Source organism: Numenius arquata, chromosome 2 (genome assembly GCF_964106895.1).
Source record: "Numenius arquata chromosome 2, bNumArq3.hap1.1, whole genome shotgun sequence".
In the NCBI taxonomy this organism is placed as follows: domain Eukaryota; kingdom Metazoa; phylum Chordata; class Aves; order Charadriiformes; family Scolopacidae; genus Numenius; species Numenius arquata.
In genome coordinates, this window is record NC_133577.1 from 47,530,627 (window position 1) to 47,548,073 (window position 17,447).

Sequence of the window (17,447 nt, forward strand, 5' to 3'; positions counted from 1 at the left end):
TAGCTCCCTCCTCAAAGCTTACGGAAGTTCTGTTCTGTGAAGACTTCTTCAGTTTTGCAAAGAGCATTAATAATTACGATTAACCTAGAATACAGTAAGCTATTTTACAGATTAAAAACCCAACCAAACAAGAAATCCTCCCTAGTTACTAGGATTCACAATGTGGTTAAAAAAACCGAAGTGCATTGGTAGAAACTCTAATGGACATAGTAGCATGGATAGATGTGGATTGATCAAGTAGTAAAAAAGAAAAATTGTACAGCTTTGTATCTCAACTGTTTCACAGACTGTTTTTAACACACATAGAAGTCATTTTAATCGTGAGCACGGATGGGAGAGATGTGCACACACATAAATGTGACATAATAGAATTTAAATCATCTGAGTTACACATTTTAGTAAAGCTCTCAAGTTCATTTTCCATCTGAAGTATGGTTTCTTTTAATGTGGAAATTTCTGAAAATAATATGGCTAGATGTGTTGTCATTAGCCAAGAGAAACATGTGGTGCAAGAAGCAAGAGCTGAGAGAGTAGGAGAGTAGGAGCCAAGTCTCCAGATTTCTTATCAGCACTGTAATGGCATAGCCTGAGGCAGGACGCATCCCAGTTTCAGTTGATGAAGCGCGAATAAGTAATTTCTACCCCACGAGCCATGCTGCAAGTATCAATTCATGTGTTGAGAGACTATGGCAGGAAACAGACATCAGCATAAAAGTACTCAGCAAGATTTACTTACCCAGTCTGTAAGTTTACTATAGTTGTTCTTCCAAAACTATAGGGATCTTTATCTAAGAACAAAAACAAGTAGCATAATTGACTGGTGCAACACGTAAACTACCAGAAAGTCAGCTTTGATTCTATTTTTTTAAATGCTTACATACTTCTTTTTAACGTGGAGCATATTCATTGGTAAAAAGATTCAGATTCATTATCAATGCTGGTTTACACTGCATTGCATTTTAAAGTTGGAAAAAAATCCCAGGATTATACCACATTCAACCCACCAAGAGATATAACATTGTTTTAAAAATGTGAATACTAGATCCCAGCAGTTCCCTTTCTCCTTCCAATCTCCCTTCACGTCCATTAAGAATATTGCTTAGGGATTTGAACATTTTTCCTTCACATCTTCACTGATTTCTTATCTCAGTTTTTTTAAACTACATTAAATCAGTGTTGATAAAACAGAACTGATAACCTTACTAAGGTCAAGAACGAGAAAGTTTATATGACACCGTTTCTCTAGACTGTCAAGTATTTAAAAAAAAATGATAATGCAAGCGTGTGAAAATTGAGTTCATGTTCACAAAGGAAAAAGAGGTAAGTGTATCTGGAAAGCTAAACAATCTTCTAGCACAGACTGTTAAGCCACATTGCAAGTTAAGTCATCAACACAGAAAGAATTGCAAATGTAAAAATCAACATATGGTGCAAGGGGAGGAAGAAGGGGAGACACTAAAACTTCATCTTTGATTTTCAGCAGTATTTCCTAGCATCACAAAAATTAATGCAGGAAAACAGAAGCTGTATCCTCCTGCTGTAGAAGGCCAGCCATACTCTGCCATTTGAATTAACAGTGAGCATCTATTGGTATCCAAGATAACACAACTTTTATCAAATGGTAGTTAAAGGACAGTGCACAAATTGATGCGTATTACAAAAATCTATCTTGGTGTAAATATACAGGTAGTAACTAGACCAGAAGAGGGAACTACATTCTCTAAGCTCTTTGAAAGCATCAGCATTTCTCTCTTTACCGAGGAGGTGAAGACAGCAACTGGGGCATGAGTTGTGTTGGATTTGATTCTGTAAAACCAGGGATGCTGGCTGAGAACACAGAGGTGGAAAGCAAGGAAGGAGAAGTGACTGTGAAGTAGCAAAGAGTCCTTTGAAAGAACTAAAAAAGAAAAGACATGCAAAGAAAAAAAAAAAAAGAACTGCAACGGTCTTTAAGAAAGCAGATATTAATCTAAACAGATAATTGCTAAGAAAGAGCTCATAAAAGGGAAATCAGAGACAGTAGTTCCACAGAGAAGCAATACTTAAGGCACAGCTACAAAGTATGCCATTACAGACAAGGGCGAAGTCACAAGACTGTTTAAAAAACACAGGTAGGAGTAAACTGAAAACAAGAACTAGGCCACATTATTAAGGCCTAGAAAAGACGAGAATAAATTATAGGGACAAAGATCAGCAAGGTGAGTACACAAAACACAATGCAATAGTTGTCTTGTGGTACAAGAACAAACAAAACAAAACACAAGCAAGTACTCCACTTGAGAGCTCCTGGGAAAATCAAATTAATTATTGTTTGGTTTTTTTTTTAATCATTATTCACGAAGACGATCAACAGTGAACAAATCTGTAAACGTGATCTTGACAAGACTGATGCAAAGCCAGGTATAAAATGGGCTTATAAGGGCTCATTATAAAAAATGGAAGTGACCTAATGAACTGGCCTGGTTTATCAAAAAAAGGACCAAGCACAGATGAATTGATAGTCCTCAATCAGATAAAAGCATATTGCAAAAAGGAAAATAATAATCCGTTCTCCCCAGTGATCTTAAATTGCAACAAAAGAGATTCAGAGTGGACACTAGGAAAAGATTTCTCAGCTGCAAAGGCAGTTTCCATTGGCAATCACCACCACCAAAAACCATAAAGAATGCTTAAAAACACCATTTAAGAGGGCATAGGTCAAGTTAATCTTGCCTTGAGCCTTCTAGGTTGAGCCTTGTGTGTCTGCATGGGGTCTGCCCTCTTGTTTCTGGCAACAGCTTTTGCCAGACATTTAAAGAACCCTCTGCTCTCACACAAATTTCACACAAAACAACACACACATCAAAGTGAAGTGAGGAGGGGGGAAACAAAACCCAGAATTTACCAAAACAAATCCTAAAAGCTTTTGCAATGATATAAACCTCAAAATTCTTCCTAGAATACAAAAAAAAAAAAAATTTTAGTAAAATCTTACCAAGTAGATCACCCGACAGGTTGACAGGCAATATGACACAGACGGACAGAATGCTGACAGCGATCAATAAACAGATGATGTGACGCTGGAAGGCAAGGTAATGTATGGCATCTTCACCACATCGCTCATGAATCTCATCATCGCTGCATCATAGACAGAAAAGGACACGGTCAGTCTCCTTAACATCCCTGGGGTTTTGGAGGGTTGTTTTTGAACATACACTAATTTCTCAGGCTACCCAGTGATATCCCCATCAATCCCTATCCATTTTCAACACGTGTTCTTTCACCCACAAATTTAAGTTCCAAAAATGAGTTTTCTTGTGCAGTATCAACATACAAAAATTAACAGGAGGGAATGTAAGATGGAAACAAGTCATCTGAAAAGCAAATATAAATCCAAGTTCCTTTTTATCAGCCTAAAAGAGGACAAAGCCATTTGCTGTGACCTCCTGCTTTATGACTGTCATGAGGTATTCAGCTTAGCTCTCAAACTTCAAGATCACACTGTGACAGCGTTCACTCATCTCCATAAAGGCTCCCCATGAGGAAAATGACAATGGAATCACCTTACTCTTACAACATCCAATTAACAGAAGGTATTAATAGGCTTTGGAATGAACTCCCATCATCTATCCATTGTCAGCAGGACAGATCATTAAAATAGGAGTTCTTGGAAAAGGAAGGAATTGAACTAGCAAGAATGGGGAAAAACAGGCTCAATCCCCACACCTTTTTTGTTTCAATGTACCCAAGCTAGAAAGTGATTTTTAAAAATCATGATTTACTAAGCCCCAAGAGATACAAAGACTGAACATCACAGGTCTAACACTCTGTTTCTAGGAAACAGTGGGATAGGCTTTTCATAGATAGTCAATTCCAGTCCTAACTAAAGCACCAAAACCCTTGCAGGGAACCCCTGTTTCCTGCCTGGGGCCTTGCTGGCTTCAAACAGGAGAACACCCACACAGTACTCTTTGAAGGGTAAAAGCCTCCAGCCTAGTTATTAGCTCAGAATCCATATAAATGCCATAGAGTCACTTAGGTTCACACACTGTCCCAAGATCAAGAACTCCCTGGGCTGGCAGCAGCAGGACAACTGTATCCTGAAGAAGTATTCCCGTAAGATGACCTTGTTTTCATATTCTTTTTCCACCCCACCAGAGGAACCTTTATCACCGTTTGTATTAAATTCTATCTACTCAAGGAAAAAAAAAAAACAAACAACCAATGAAACACACTTTATTGAATGCAACCTCCCTCTTTTTAATTAAAACAGAGCACAGAAAATCACAGCTCACTATTTCTGTTTCATATACTTACTGCATCCGAAAAGCAGCTGTCATCCAAGAACAAAACCCCTATAAATAAACAAGAAAGTTCTTAGGAACTAACATACAAAAAAAATATACTCTTAATTGTACAGATTAGAGACAAGTGTTTCTATTAAGCCAATCTCTTAGCTAAAAAGCTGGCAGTTTGCTTGCTCTGAAATCATCATTTAAAAACATACAGAAAAATACCTCATACTCTACATATTTTTTGCAAGGTTCATCATACGTGTGTCTTCAGAGAGTATTTAAGGGTGTTTTTTTTATTACTTGCCCATTTATTGCTTGGGCTTCTTAAATTCATATAAGTGTGCCCAAATCCCATCTCCAATGAACGCAAGTCAAGATCGAGGCTTCTAAGGAAATTTTTTTTAAAAGGATTATTTGAGAGCAGAAAATTTTTTCCTCAAATCATTTCCAGAGACTCTCCAATTTCAAGGGTAAGTTCCGTGAGAGTCTAATACAAGTTAATCAGTTAAACAGTAATTAGAAACAATGCTGTGATTACGTTAACAGAAAGGCTTCTTGTATAAATTTACAAATCTTCCTATGAAACCCTACAGCAGAGATCACATCTCTGTAAATGTTCTGGTATGGTTCAAAGAAATCTTGTCTCTCAAAAGGCCTCTTCTTTCAAGCGAACAGTATCAAGCTAGAGAGACACATTTTTATTCAACAGTTTCAATGATAAAGTTGCTTCAGGGCTTTCAAAAAGATGAAGAAAACTACGCAAATAGCAGAGCGATCCTGATCAAATGCCCTTATGCTTTTGATGCTCACACAATTACTTAGTTGCAAGGCTAGATATTAAGTTGACACACATATAAAATGTTAAAATGTAGGCTGCCACCATCCCAACAGCTCTGGTGTGGTTTATTCTGAAGCTGCGACAGAAAATTATAGAGATGTGTGAATTCAAAGACTCCAGAAAGACCATGGATGGAACCAACTAAAAGTTTGGAGTGGAAAACTTTTCGCTTTTTTGCCAAACCAGTCTTAATATTAAGAGCACACGGCATTATTGCTCACCTCACATTTGCATCCAGTTTTCCCATCTTCATGAGGAAGACAATGTACCATAAATCACAGAATCTTCATGGTTGGAAAGGACCTCTGAGATCACCGAGTCCAACCATACACACACAAAAGACCCCCACAATCTCAGCCACTAGAGCATGCCCTGAAGTGCCACATCTACATGCTTCTTAAATAACTCCAGGGATGGTGACTCAACCACCTCCCCAGGCAGGCTGTTCCAGTGCCTGACCACTCTTTCAGTAAAGCAATTCTTCCTAATATCTAATCTAAACCTCCCCTGCCGCAACTTCAGACCATTTCCCCTGGTCCTGTCATTACTCCCTTGGGAGAAGAGGCAAACACCCACTTCTCTACAACCTCCTTTCAGGTAGTTGTAAAGTAGTAAAGACCAAGTAGGTATTATTTGCAATCAATGTGAACATAAGGTAACTTTTTGAACTTTTATTTATGCATAAATTATTTAGTAGGCTTTTTTCTTCCTTGTCCCTCCCCTTTGAAACTCTAACATATATAGTCCCCCTCCTAATTAAAAAAAAGAAAAGAAGTCTCTTAAAAACAATGACACAAGATACTACTTTGTGATATGGCCCGAGTTTGTCAGGAAACACATTACTAGTTTTTGCATATATATGGTCTTCTAGTTGAATGACTGGTTCATTGGGCTAGGTGGAATGGCAAATTACAACAGATTCCATTAACTGGTTCACAATTTAAAAAAAAAACAAAAACAAACATACCAAAATTCTAGAATACTTACCCTATCATATTCAAGATCTTCAGGTACTGATGAGGATGTTGACAGTCGGTTGTATCTTGATTCACTAAAATACATTCAATGACACTTTTAAGCATCTTTAATAACAGACAACGGAATTCCACAGAATTTTTTCAACTTTAACAATTCTGAAGTAACTAACGGAAATAGCATAAAACCACTTTTTCACTTATGAAAGCTGTGGTTTTCACCTTGTAGCATATGCCTAATTATAGAAACTTTTGCTGTGTCTCATGTTGAAAAGGGAGGATGTGTGAACTCCTGATGTGAGAGCATTTAACTGAACTAGAAAGAAAAAAAAATGTTTTATTGGGATATTACACCACAGTAACATAAGAGAATGAAACACAGGTTTTGGAAGCTTAGTGAGGATCAGCTTTGCAAGGTAGCTCCCTGTTCAGATATTCCTTGGTACAAGACATCACCTCTTTTCCCTCCACCTCTCCTCCTTCACCTTACAGCCACTGCTCAGGATTTCTCTGCACAATTAAACCCCTCACCTGCAGGGCTACCTGCTCACACAAGTCCTGTGGCAAGGCTAGAAAGAGACTCCACAGCCCTCAAATATAGCAAAGTACCTGTTTTCAATTTGTTGTTAAAAAGAAATGTTGCAACCGTGATGAGCGCGTAATTACAGGACAACACACATTAAAATGAAGTGTATTTATAGGTGTACCTACGATAATTTTGACCTAGCTGGCTCAGGTCACAGACCAGCAGGGGCACTCCTAGGTCCCACGTGGACACCTGTACCAGAGCATCTTCACTCCTGCTGCCTGAGCTTGCTGCCTCAGTTCTTGTGCATCTTTTTGTTTTGTTTGGGTTTTTTGGGGGCTTGGGGTTTTTTTGTTTGGTTTTTTTGTTTGTTTCTTTGGGGTTTTTTTGTTTGGGTTGTTTGTTGGGTTTTTCATAGTTTTCATTTTTCATAGTTGTACATGGATTACAGCTAAAAATACATTTTGAGTCCTTTCCTGCAGCTTAGTTGTGAGTTTACCACAATTTAGTCACACCTCTACTAGCAGGAAGCGGCTCGCTGTTAAAGTTTACCCACTTCATAAACAGACAGCTAGCTTTTCAACATCCTAAGACATCATCCTGTAGAATTAACATTTTTTAAAAAATGAAAAAAAATCAAAAGCTATTTGCATCATTACTAAAAATCAGTGAAAAACTTCAGAAACCTGCAATGATACATTTCTTTTTTATTTTTAAATCCTTCAGAAATACAGCACGGGCTGCATAGGGAGTTCTGGGAAGATTCTGGGCTTAAGCCAAGATAAACAAAATAATATCCTTCTATCACAGAAACACACTGTAAACATCAACCTGTAGTTATGTGGCCCTTTAGCAGACAAGCAGCCTATTTCCTTACCTCCTCTTCCTTAACCCACAACTGCAGAAAGAAATTCACGGTAAGTGTCAAACATACAAATTTATTACTGAAACCACAAAGAGTAACTCTGTGAATGGGGACCTATTTCACACAAAGCAGCACATTGTTAACAAATATGCGCACGTGATTACGAACATATCTAATTGATACAAATGCACTTAGTTTAAGCTCTATTTACTGCACCTATTTCTGTATTCCCCAAATGGTTTCAACACATCAGTCTGCGTATCTTTTTTACTTTACCTTTGAGCTTCTGACACCAGAGCAACACGACCGTAGTCCCAGAATCTCTTTCTTATAATGGAAAACAGCAATATTAAAATCTAGAAAATAAAACCAAAGATCTTTGAATATTTATTTTTCCACTTCATAATGATTATTCTCAGGTGTCTAGGAACTGTCAAAAAATGCTGTCTTAGCCCCTAAGCCAACTGTCATGTGTTAACCAGCCCAATGGTGCCCATGCTACAAACCAACCTGTCTGGCACCAAAGGATGAGAACACCTCCTTTCTTGCTCTAATTTATAAAGGATGAGAACTGCCTGCAAAAATACCTCTGAACTGCAAGCGTATGAAAGTTTGTGACATAAAAAGTAGCAAGCAGTGCTTCAAAGAAAGTAAAAACTTTCATAAATACACCTTTACTACTATACATTATTTAACAACCAGAACTACGACAGAAGACTTTCATTTTATTTTTAAATAGTGATGTAAACAGCCAGTAGGGGGCTCAACTATTTTCTCAAGTATGAGAATTATTTTTATCCTCAGTAAAAGTAATATATTATTGTAACTCATAAACCCCAGAAACTTATATTTGATCTCTGCAATGTATTTTTAATCTCTCCCCTGTATTTTCACTTTTTGAAAGAAGCTAAGAAAACAAGGAAAAAAAGCCCAAAACCCACTATGTATTTCATAAATGCATTTCTTTTTTCCCTTTTTTTTTTTAAAGAAACAAGTTGCTCTGAATTAAGCAGAAGTAACAAGGCCTGTTTTCTATGCATATGTAGCATACGCCCTCACCTTCCAGCCCCTCCTACATCCCATACCTGTTTGGCTAGAAAGTAGTGCCAGTGATGTAACTTATTTGGATTTGTGCAAATACCGACTGCCCAACCAGGATACACATCAAGATTATCTATGTGTGAAGATTACACAGCTAATTTCCGGATTTCACAATGAATATAACCTTCTTCTAAGAGCCTTCCCCCCAAACAGGGCATTTAGATCTTCCTCCTTCATCATGCAAACAGGAAAATTCTCTAGACTCTTTGACAATTTTGGCTGAAATTGGCTAATGTATTCTACGGTTACAGGGAGGAACCACCAGACAAAAATGGGATATATAACAATGCAACATATAAACCCCACTTCCTTAGGAAAAGAGCCTAGAAGTAATATTAAGAAACCCATCAACTGACAGTTACTAAAGGGAACTGCAGTAAACCTGTCATGAAAATAGGAATAAAGGGGTTGCTAAATAAATTGCAGTACTCAGTACTTGAAGAAGAGAGGAGCCTTCTACGCTGCATCTAATGCTGTTTGAGAGGAGAGTTCAACAGCACGGAACTCAAAAGCAGAGGCTCATTATCTTAAAAATCAACCACAGCTTTAAGAAAAAAAAGTCCCCCCCCCAAATACTCCAATTAAATCTTATTAAATGCTGTGCCATCAGTCGCACAGAGCAGTAAATAGCGTATATCCTCAGAAAATGGATTTATGGTAGCATGCTGCATACACCAGTTAAGATAAAACACAGAAGTTTGAGCTACCGCTACAAACCTCACCATGACCCCACATACACACCCTATGATACCGCACTCTGTCTACATCTACACATCCAACATACAGTGACACTGTCATCCCATGTGTATGTGAGCCTTTATCAACACTTGAGAAGTGGTATGACGTTCCCAGGATGGCCTTAGCACATTTCTTATTCTGAAGATTCTCAGGAACAAATCTCTACCTGACAAATAAGAGCATTCTGAACAATCTAACTTTTGAGAAGGCCAGAATTATTTTCAATACAAGAAATAGAAACTGGGCTTACAAAAAAGCAGGTTACATCAAGCAGCAGGACAGTTGGGATTCCACCAAAAGTTACTCCTTGGAGCACCGTGCTGCCCCGGGCAGTGCTGTAGCAGTACGTCTCATTTGTTGAGTTGAAAGGTACACTTCTATTCCAGAAGTAGACTAGATGAGAATGTCCAAAACCCAGAAAAAAGAAAGGGTTCATTTTGTCCTTCCCTTAAAAAAAAAAAAAAAGAAAAAAGAAAATTAAAAAAAAAAAAAAAGAAAAAGCAAAACAACCATGTGAAAGGCCTCCCTGTAATGTTAGTACATCTTACAAATACCAAGTATAAAAAGTACAGGAAGATTCAGCCAGGAAACTACTTCAGAACAGAAGTTGTATTGGACAATCTTTCCTCTTCTCCTGTAAAATATTTCGCAATAATTGACAGGCTCAGTTACCAGTAGTGACCAAGCAAGAATTCCAGACATCTAACCAACCACATCCTCTACAGACATCCAAGGAAGACTACAGAAGACCCACACAAAACAAACTTCTCTATCTTCTAATCTATAACATCAAACTACTTATTCCAGCCTGGATTTTGATTCTAGGAGTAACATGGGGCATTAGATACTTCAACAACAGCAGTTTGAAGATTTTGCTCCTAGTTGACGGGCATGTGTGAACGTGTTGGCTTGTGAACTTCATATTCAAATATCAAGACCTTGAGATTATTAACAAATTCACCACTAATTCCACAGAAAGAGAACTACTACACAAATACACATGCTCCTCTCTGTTCTTGGACTACTGTGGGCATTTCCTTATTTAATAGGCGAATTCAGTTGAAAGAACATAACAGTCATTGCAGAAACATTACATGAACAAGAAAGAACAAAGACTATTTCTAATTTTCTAAGAGAACAGCCATCTACTTCATTTTAGTCAACTGACCTGCTCAGATAATATAGTAATACACAAGATTTGGCTATTGATACAATGGTCTTTTTATTAGTGCAGGCAATTTCTCACTTATTTTGGGGCTTTCCACATCAAACATTTATTTTCTTGGATGGTTCTCACATAGTTGGGACAAACACATGCTTCATGCAGGACACACTCCTGACTGATAAATTCATTAAAAAAAGCATACCCCAAAAAACTCTATCCTTTGAAAGCAAATATTGTAAGTTCTCACCACAGGTCCAGGGACGCTACTGTGCTGATATCATGCCTCTGGAAAAGGAATGCACATGTCTCTGATGACAGCACTGTTCTGGACGCTGAAAAAAAACCACCAAAACAAAACCAAAACAAGATTATGAATAATTGGCAAGTTCTCCCTTTAAACAGCAGAAAAACAACACGGAGAATACTCCTCCCCAAAGAGCATTTACTGAACCTGTGACTGCATGACAGGGCGGGGAAGAAATTTTGTCCTGACTGATGTGTTTCACCACAGGAAAAAAAATAAATTAATTAAAAACAGCACAAAATTTGTGCCGCCAATCTATCCTTGCTTTCTAAGGACTGAAGTTTAGTGCTGGCAAGAAGTATTTTTTGAAAACCTTCCTCACAGCAACTGCGGGGTCCGCACGCTAAACTTTAAGCAACACACCGCATCTTATCAGACACAGTTGCCAATTTTTGAAAGCGATTAATTTTAACCAAACCAGCTGTCGGGAAGATATAGAGGGAACGGCGAGACCTCCCTGGGCTGGAGTCGCCCTGCACCCACCGAAGGAGCCCGCAAGGAACTTCCAGGCAAGGCGAGCCCCGGGTCCGGGCTCCAGAGACCAGGAACCAGCCGAGGAGAGCGGGGAGGAGGCCCCGAGGAACCGGCCCCCTCCTCAGAAGAGCCGAGGAGCAGGAAGGCGGCCGCCCCTCAGGGCTCGCCTCGCCCCTACACCCCCGAAGCCGCCTCACGCAGCCCCGTCCCGTCCCCACGCGGCGCTGCTCCCGCCCTCCATTACCTGCAGCGGGACGGCCTCCCCCTCCCCTCTCGCCTGGTCGCCACACAGGGCTCCCGCAGTTACAAGCCCCGGCAACAAGTCCCGGGAGCCGCGCATGCGTGTCCGGGACGGGCCCCGCCGCCGGGACAGGGCCGGGACCCGGCGGTTAGAGACCGGGGCGGCGGCTACGGGTCCCCCGCCTCTTTCCCTCCCTCCTTCACGGGGCTGCACAGCCCTGAAGGCGGCTGGCTTTTTTTGCCGCTTCTCGCCTCTCAGGCCTGCCTTTTCCAGACCCTGAAGTGCTTCCCTCAGGGAAGAGAACCCCGCAGTAAAACAACCCGGGGCTGCGGGGGGGAAAAAGGCACTGTCGTTTCTCTTGCGCCGCTGCCCCTTGGCCACCTGCTGCCGACACGACATGGCGGCCGGGAGGCGCAAGCTCCTGCTCTCGTTTGTCCTGTCAGAGGAGAGGCCGGGAGCTGCGATATAGCCGGGTCTCTTCCCCACATGGCGGGGAGGGGAAAGGGCTTGGGGGGTCAGGGGCCTGCGTGTTGGGGGGCTGCCCCAAAAGCGTCTTGAGCCCGGTTTTCCTTTGAGGCCATGCTGCTGAAACTGTGTTTGTGATGGTTTACAACGGTTATTTTAGAAGTTGATCTGTGAAAATTTGCTGCTGCACCCTAAAGACAAACTCTCTGGTGAAGAATGAAGGGTATCCCAACTACTTGGTGATTTCTCAGCGTGGACTACGGTGCTGCAGTTTGGAGGAAACCCGTTTGTGCCTCTATCACTCACATTATCCGTTAAAAAAACCCCAACAAAACCAAACCCAGATCCAAACACAGGTTTTATACCAAAAAAGGAGGAAGGTACCTGAGATTTCAAGAGAGGTTTCACAGTTCCCAGTCTGGTGAAGGGGGCAAGCGAGCAGGTAGAAGTGGAGCAGGCCATACACCGAGATAGGCAGCTCTGAAATAAATTAAGTAATAGCAGTAATATGAATGTTCCATGAAATATTCAAAGACCCTTGTCTCCACACACCTATAAAGAGAGAGCATTCGAATGTTGTAAATTGGAGAAAACTAGACCTAGGGAGTTCCACTTAATGTGTCTACGACAGGGCTGGGATGGTTGATTCCCAGCCAGCCACAAGGACGTCCTGTCCTTCGCGGGAGTTAATTGCTTCCAGCCAACAAGCCAGAAAGGCCAGCAAGGCCCCACCATTCACCTCTTCTCTACCCTTTATTTTAGTGTTCCCTCAACAGCCATTTGAGACCCAGCATTGCCAACCATCATCATCCTCCTGCGTCTTCATCCTCCGTCCCTGGTTGGCATGATTGACCTCAATGAGTAGCAGGCATCTGAGGAAGAAGAAGATTATGATAATGATGAAAATCTAAAATCTAATCTAATCAGAGGGAGGCAGGGAGACCTCTTGCCTTCAAAGATTTGCACCCTGCCTCCAGTCCCGTGGATGAAGCAGCAGCAATGTTTCAGAGCAGCAGTCCACTCTAAAAACAACCCAAATCATCAGGGGATTTGCAAGATGCAATCTGACGTTACACTGATCAAAATCTCAGGCCAGTTCTCAGGTATCATCAGGTATCATCAAACTTCTATGTTTAAAAGAAACGAGCGTCCCGGCTGCCAAGAAGCAAGTATTTCCTCTAGTTGACAGTCCTGTTCCCGCCTCTCCATCTTCAATTCCATATATTCGAACTGTGTGTACTACTTAGGGCCCTGCACGCATACCTGTTATCCTCCTCCCTGCCGTTTTATTAATCCACAGTTGCTTCACTCTGTCAAATGCTTGCCTCACTTTTCAGGAATGCCTGCTCGGTGAAGAGCAGCGTTTGGCTGTCTGTGTGCTGTGTGCCTTCCCCCACTCCATCCTGAAAAAAAAGGGAAAAAGTCCCAGTTATTTGCAGTAACCAGGAGGCATCTCAAGATAGAATATCATAATTTGTCTAGCACCTGTGTTGCAGATAATCTGGGATTTTAAATTGGCCATAAACATTTATGTTAGTTAGAAAATGGCATATAAGTCCTCAGCTCAAAGCAGAGTGGTTCAGATTCACTGCTGGAATAAATAAATTCCACTATTGTTGAAAACTATGTTAATGATCTTAGCTTTGAAATGCACTCTCTTCTACTCAGGGCTATGTTGGTGGCAAAGTTATTTGGCATGAGTATAGCAGAGTAATCATTCCATCCTGACGTTTCTGGAATAACACTTCCTGTGGTCAGTTTATTTCAAAACAGGAATCCAAAGTGGAATAGTTGTAATTGCTTTCTTTTAAATTAAATTTTACTGATGTAGCTGCAGCGGAGTAGACCTGCCCTGTGGGTGAAGCCTCAGTGTACGCTTGCAGCTCTTCTACTTCTAGGACCAAAATCTGTTTGGTTGATTTTATCACTGATTTCCTAGGCTGTTTGTACTTTTGATTGTCTTATTTTTTTCAGAATTAAGAAGGCCTTGCTCTGGCTAGACTATCTTATTCTGTAGTGTAGAATAGGTGATGTTCAGTGATCTTAGCATTGTAGTCCTGACATTCCTCATTCTGAAGAATTTTGCCCAGCTACAAAATAATTTTCCCTCTCTTTCTCACAAGAGTAACATCAAGCTTTTGTCATTTGGGTTTTTTTGCTTCCTCTGTCTAGACAGGCTCTTTAGCTAAGTGGTGTGATTTTGTTTATCTCTAATTTCAACAGCAGAGTCACATTTCCCTCCTCCCTACCTCTTGTAAATAGGGTTTTGTTTACCACTGTCTGTTCTTTTGGTGACAAAAGCCACATACTGTCATTAGTTAGCAAACGTTTAATTATGTTGCTAGAGCAGATGGAAATCCAGCCTCAGGACCTAGGGATCAGGTCAACAGAATTTAAAATTCTTCCATCTTTCTCGTATTTTGCATGCGCCATAACCACTTCAACAGCTCTTTAGCACCAAGTTGAACAAGTGTGCGGGGTATTTACACTTACATGTGTGACTCTTCCTTTACTTTATTAAATGACCTTATGGCTGGAGATCTCTACTGTCACTTTAGTTTGATTTATCACAGCAGGGCTCCCCTTGATGGGGTGAACTCCCCACAGGACATCGATAGTCTCTGGATGTGAGTAGCAGGTGGCCTGACACTTTACGATGCGTGGCAGCTCTCGCCGTGGTTTCTTCTCTCTGAAGAAACCCATCAGCCGTGCTTGCTGTTCCTTGCTTATCTGCATATTCAAATATATCTTAATAGATTTAATTCAGGCTTCTAGCTTGGCAGCCCTTTGCTATATTTTAATCTTGGCCTTCATCTAGCAATCTGTTTACGAGCCTCGATATACCAAAGGACTTAGTGTGGGCATTACAGAGTCTTTGAAAGGCCTGAGCATTAATATGTTTATAATAAAAACAAATAGAAAAATCTAGACAGACAGATTTAAATGAACTGTAATCATAATGCAAATATGCAAGCAGCAAGTGTTGGTTAAAATTAACAATTTACACTTGTCTTCTCTCTATACTTATTAATTATTTTTGTAGTGCTCCTTCTCATTCATAGGTAATATGTTGATTTTCAAGGTAGAAATAGCCTTGCATTGAGGTTGTAATGTATTTCTATTAATAAAGACAATTGGCTATTATAAAAATATTTAACCAAATACATCTAGTGATATATGATAGAAATTTGCCTTGCTTTTCTTTTACATTTTGTGACAGATAGGAAATGGTGAACAGGGTGTTGGTGTTGATGATTGAGCATGATTAATTTTTTTCATGATCTTTGTCAAGTAATATTTGGATGAAAAATGGAATTTTATTAAAAAGCACAAGTAACTGCAATCCAAGATAGCAATACTGAAAAGTACGGGAGAAATGCCCAGGAGAAAAAAGCAAGGTTATTACAATGTATTTTACATTTAAACTTCCCCCATCACTCCCCTGTATGCAGTGTGAGATTTTAAGTCTTTGTTTCACAGATAGTTGCATCTGTGGAGAGTCTTTTGCTGATATATAGGATTTATAGGTTTATTATTAGCTCGTCAATATGCAACCGCTGTTGATGTGACACGCTTTGGTACAAAACTGGGGCAAGATGACCTGAAACATGGATGACTTCATTGTTTTCTGAATATACGTATTATCTTAATGTCTATCCATGCGTTAACCTTGTGTGTATGAAAGCTGAAGGGATTTAATGCATAGGTGGCATAGCACTAGCTATAATTAAGGCAGCTCCCTGAGAGACAGAGGGAGATGGAGAAACCATCTGGCACAATCTGGTCTCTCCCACTGAAGAGGACACCACCTGGCCGCATGGCCCATTGGATTTAGGTGAACCAGGGAGCAGGTGTATTGGTCACCTGTGTAAAATATCAAACCACCTACAGCTTGTCATGTTTCCCTGTTCTTGGGTACAATATACCTTAAGTTTACACTTATACCTTATACCTTAAGTATACACCAAAGAACTCTAGTGTCATCAAAACCGTAGCTGGGCTGACCATAGATAGTAACACTTGTTGCAACGGGACTGGGGTGAGACTTAGACAGATGTGACCTCCTTGCCTTAGGTTCTGCTTTCTCTGGAGCAGAAATCTGGGTGAGGGCTTATGCAGGAGCCACAAAATGCCCCAGGAGATCTTGCCGGTCTAAACCATTGGAGGGTCAAGTCAGCAGGGTTTGCTGGAACCTTGGATTGGAAGAAAGTTTTTGTTAACCAGCCTCTCAAATCCGAGTTTTGATCAGAATAGATGAGAAGGCGAAAACTAGTTTTCCCTCTTTTTCTTTTTCCAAATACTACTCAGTTTGACAACTTTGAGCAAAGTAGTCATTATTCAGCTGGGTGGTCTGCTTTATCCACTCTCTGTCTGCAAAGAGACTGGTGAGATTCCCAGCTTCTAGACTTAAGAACTGGGTTCCAAGGCCTTGGCAATGAGCCTTCCTGGTTCACTGGCTTGACTTCCCATCAAACACACTGCTTGAACATTTATAAAAGTAATTTACAGTATTTTTAATCACAGAATGGTAGGGGTTGGAAGGGACCTTCAGAGATCACGTACTCCAATCCCCAGCCAAAGCAGGGTCACTCAGAGCAGGTTGCACAGGAACACATCCAGGCAGGGTTTGAATGTCTCTGGAGATGGAGACTCCACCACCTCTCTGGGCAGCCTGTTCCAGGGCTCTGCCACCCTCAAAGTAAAGAAGTTTTTCCGCATGTTCAGACAGAACTTCTGTGTTCCAGATCGCATCCATTAATGTGTCAAAACCTTAAGCCTTAATATAGGTGATTATAATTTAAATAAGTATATTTTAAAAAGTAAGAATATATTTGAGTAGAAATCTGGTTTAAATAATTTTTAAAGGACTTTTTATATGAGTAATCTTTTTTTTTCTCTCAGGCAAGAATTCCCCCTTCCCACTTCCGGTTTCACAGATGAAATAAAATCATAGTACAGACTGTGAGGATTTTAAAGAGAGCTTTGGTTTTATTTTAATCTCAGGTTAACTCCAAGCAAACTAGAAGCAGCAGAGCTAAGAGTTACACTTTGTTAGCATCTGTGTCCTGCCTAGGATCTGCCACCAATAATTATCTTTGTAGATTTGTGTGTGCCAGCCTTTAGAAATACATTTTTCCACCGACCACTAGTGACGGTGGGATGATCCTGGTGAGCCTACGCAGGGGGTCAGGTGCCAGCAACGCCGGGGCAAGTGTCTGGGCCAAATTGGTGACAGGATGCGAAGTAGCTTTAAGCAGGAAGCTGTGAAGAGCCGTCCCAGTGGCAAACAGCCGTGACCGAGGGCCAGCGTGGCTTTTTCCCAGCAAAGAAGGTCCCGCATCCAAGGCCTGGCTTTACCAGAGCGTGACTGGAAGTGGTGGGGAGCAGCAGCATGTAGGCAGTTCCACATGCGTGGCTGCCGCTTGATGCATCTGTGTCCTCGCTGGGCACTTCCCGGCACCTCCAATTTAGGGAAGCAGAA

At 40.7% G+C, this 17,447-nt stretch overlaps 1 protein-coding gene across 1 annotated transcript in view; it reads right to left on the minus strand.

The window, feature by feature from the left end:
• The window catches only part of TMEM63A (transmembrane protein 63A), a 29,413-nt gene extending 19,656 nt beyond the window's left edge, over positions 1-9,757 (minus strand). The window contains exons 1-6 of the mRNA XM_074162442.1: positions 9,567-9,757; positions 7,754-7,833; positions 6,100-6,163; positions 4,297-4,334; positions 2,975-3,117; positions 737-788 (exon numbers count right to left, since the gene is read on the minus strand). Coding sequence (XP_074018543.1) covers positions 737-788; positions 2,975-3,117; positions 4,297-4,334; positions 6,100-6,163; positions 7,754-7,833; positions 9,567-9,752 — 563 coding nt within the window. The 5' untranslated portion in view covers positions 9,753-9,757. The remainder of the gene's footprint in view (positions 1-736; positions 789-2,974; positions 3,118-4,296; positions 4,335-6,099; positions 6,164-7,753; positions 7,834-9,566) is intronic.
• Between the last annotated feature and the right edge of the window lie 7,690 nt (positions 9,758-17,447).